Genomic DNA, 3,249 nt, shown 5'->3' on the forward strand with positions numbered 1-3,249 from the left:
CCAGGAGGCCAAGCACAGCTGCAGCACATAAGCGGTTTAACAACTTGGCTGCTGCACAAAAATCACTACTGACTCCTTCTGCGTGGTTTCTAAAGAAAGGCAAGCTTTTGTGATCACTGGTTCACATGTGCCTCCAGCTACTAGTAACTGTCAGAAGAATTGACCGATTTCATACATACCTGAGACCACTGCTCCTTTAGGCTCTTAAATCCCTATACATTTTGCAAAGCTGTGGAGGAACGGAACCCTTACTCATATTTCTACTAAAAGATGTTACTGAAAGAGCTCACTTTTGGGAGAAACAGTTCAAGCCTCACTAGAGAATCTCCAGAGGGAAACCTCAGTAGTGTTTTTTCTGAGGTGTGAAGTGCAAAATCCTACCTACCTACCATCTAGGACGTGATCCTAGAATATAGGGGCTTAACTACAACTTACTCTGAGTTAACTTTATAAAACATTCCACTGCCATGATGTCACACGTTGGTTACAATATATGATCGTACTATTACAGTTCTTAACTTCCTACCTGTTTGTCCTCTTCTGTATGTGCAGGATACTCCTTCGCTTTGCTTAACCACAGAAGAGCCATCTTTTTATTGTTTAGTTTCAAGTATGTCTTCCCCAAGAAGAGTAAGTTTTTGCTGTAGAAATTTGGGTCAGCTGTATAGAGACAGGAGAAAAGCTTTAAATGAGAATGAGCAGCATACTATCAAAGCCATGATAAGGTGTCACTCCTTTAAATACTTATTTCGGAAAAGATGAATAGTATATTGGCTTTGGATCAGAAGGAAGCCAATGTAAATCTTTGACTTGCTAGATTTTGGTCTCATATACAGTTATGTTAGCTAGCAGCTTGTTAGTTAATATATTAACAAAGAACAAAGCAGTGAGCTTAATGCATAACAGCTTTGCTTTGCAGATTCTGTGCTTTTCTGGACCTAGTAGGTGCAAAAGGCAATGCAACCAGCTTAGCAAATACAGGCAAGGAAATAATACAGTTACGTTAGCTAGCAGCTTGTTAGTTAATATACTAACTGAAACTAGATTCCTCACAAAGAACAAAGCAGTGAGCTTAATGCATAACAGCTTTGCTTTGCAGATGCTGTGCTTTTCTGGACCTAGTAGGTGCAAAAGGCAATGCAACCAGCTTAGCAAATACAGGCAAGGAAATAAAGGGCACATTTCCTAGCTTCAGACCATGCACATACAGATCTTAGCTTAGCTTTTGCTACACAGGCAGAAAACTTGAAACTGTTTGTACCTGCATTTACATTTTTTTAAGGAGAGATTTAAGAAGTTGCTTTTATAAAGCATCCTTTGGCTATCAATCATTACTAAAGACTAGTCTTGCCTGCTGTTCATACTTATAGCACAGGCTTTCTCTGCTGCTGGATCTAAGGTCAGGATTCAAAACATATGGAGGTGTTTTCAAGGCAAATTTTGAGATTAAGTCCACCATTCCAGTTCACAGCTGCAGTACATGACACCCAGGGGAAGATACACAACGAACTTTTCCTTTTAACTTTACTGATATAACTATATACAAATCTTTCATAGAACACTGTCTTCCCTTGTCTTCCTTTATCTTTCAGCTAGTCAGTTTTGCTTATGGCTTCACTCTTGGAGAAGTAACAGGTCCATATTTTCTTTAGCATGTGGACAGTTTTACTGCTAGTTAGATTGGCACTCTGATCCATATAGCTTCTCAAATAATAAAAAAGTGTGCTTTCTCGGTTCTATTTAGAATACAGAGGACTTTTGAACTTTAAGAACATTTAGAACAAGTGACATAAAATTCCCTTTTTTGCTTGCTTCTTCCCCCTGCATTCCAGTTGAATGCCTTGGGGAAGAGTACTTTGTTACTAATGAAGGTACAAATTTCACTTCAATACTTATTCTGAAAAAAACACCTCATCTTACACTCTAAGTGATGATAGTAAGTGTGTAACGTACGTTGAGTATCTCTGGTGAAACATTCCAATGTAACAGTCTAGCGTGTTGACTAGCACAACAGGCTAAGTTTATCAGCAGATCATACGCTATTAAGATAATACCGAAAGAGGTTTATTGCAAGTCATCATTCATAAAAGATATTATTCTGTCCAAAGAAGGTAGAAGTATTACCTTCCTCTGCCATGTGGAAGTAATGAAGAGCCTGCAAAAGATAAAGTTATCTTCTTTAAAATGGAGAATAGATGGAACACAGTCAATCTAAAGCCTTATGCGCATGCTCAACATAGCTGAAGAAGGACTTCCTGTCCACGATCTTATTTTTATTAATTCAGTATGCTACTGATGGTTCTCATTCAATGTACAAGCAGATTCGACATCTTCTCAACAGAACTAGTACTTATCCAACTATTCCCCTGCCACTTCCTCCACAAGTACAGTACCTCGTATTTGTCCCTAGCAAATTGGATCGTGTTTTTCCAGTCGTCAACTTGTCAAGATCATTTTGAATTTTATTCCTACCATCCAGCATATCTGCAGTTTCCCCCGGCCAGTTCTCATGTATAAATTTAATAGATGAAACAAATCTTACAATTCAGCTCATTAATGTTGACAAATACTTCAGGGAGAACTGTTTCCTACAGAGCACCAGTTAGTATCCTCTTACTTGAGATAAACCTTTATGAAATCCACACACATTTTTCAACTAGTTTCCCATCCTGAACATCAGAAATTTCAGTCCATTCCTACCTCTTCCTGATGTTACTAGCTGGAGAGAAAATACTGTCAGAGAACTTAAAGTGTGGATATATCTACAAAACTGATTTTGTACTGAAACCGCAGAAGTCTTACCAGTATGGCTCAACTACGGGTTCTGGGACAAGTCTGCTTCTTCAGCCCCTTTAAGTGCTACAGAACTCGATGCTGGGACTGGCATGATTCTGCAGTATTCAAAATCCTGGCTGACACTTTGTATTCTTCCAAGAGTGATTTTCAGCAAAACTTACAAGCTTGACATTCCATTAAAAAGTTTTCTTTCTTTTTCAATCAGAGCTTAAATTGCTTTCTGTGTAACAGCAAGCAGCCTTCTACAATTACTTTCTAGTGACTCCTCCCCACACACACACCTTAAAAGAACAACACATAGTGGGCCAGGTATTGGTTGATCTCAACAAAGACTATAAACTTTCCTATTACACATTTAATTTTCAAGTTTCTATATATGAACAAGTGTTTAAATAAGATGCATACTGTGTTAAGACACTCCAGAAGATGCACATCTGGACAGTATGTTTTAGG

At 38.3% G+C, this 3,249-nt stretch overlaps 1 protein-coding gene across 1 annotated transcript in view; it reads right to left on the reverse strand.

Moving 5' to 3' along the window:
- The window catches only part of RMDN1 (regulator of microtubule dynamics 1), a 20,152-nt gene that overhangs the window by 1,006 nt on the left and 15,897 nt on the right, over positions 1–3,249 (reverse strand). The window contains exons 8-9 of the mRNA XM_009332524.1: positions 2,125–2,155; positions 527–660 (exon numbers count right to left, since the gene is read on the reverse strand). Coding sequence (XP_009330799.1) covers positions 527–660; positions 2,125–2,155 — 165 coding nt within the window. The remainder of the gene's footprint in view (positions 1–526; positions 661–2,124; positions 2,156–3,249) is intronic.

Source organism: Pygoscelis adeliae, unplaced genomic scaffold (genome assembly GCF_000699105.1).
Source record: "Pygoscelis adeliae isolate BGI_AS28 unplaced genomic scaffold, ASM69910v1 Scaffold389, whole genome shotgun sequence".
In the NCBI taxonomy this organism is placed as follows: Eukaryota; Metazoa; Chordata; class Aves; order Sphenisciformes; family Spheniscidae; genus Pygoscelis; species Pygoscelis adeliae.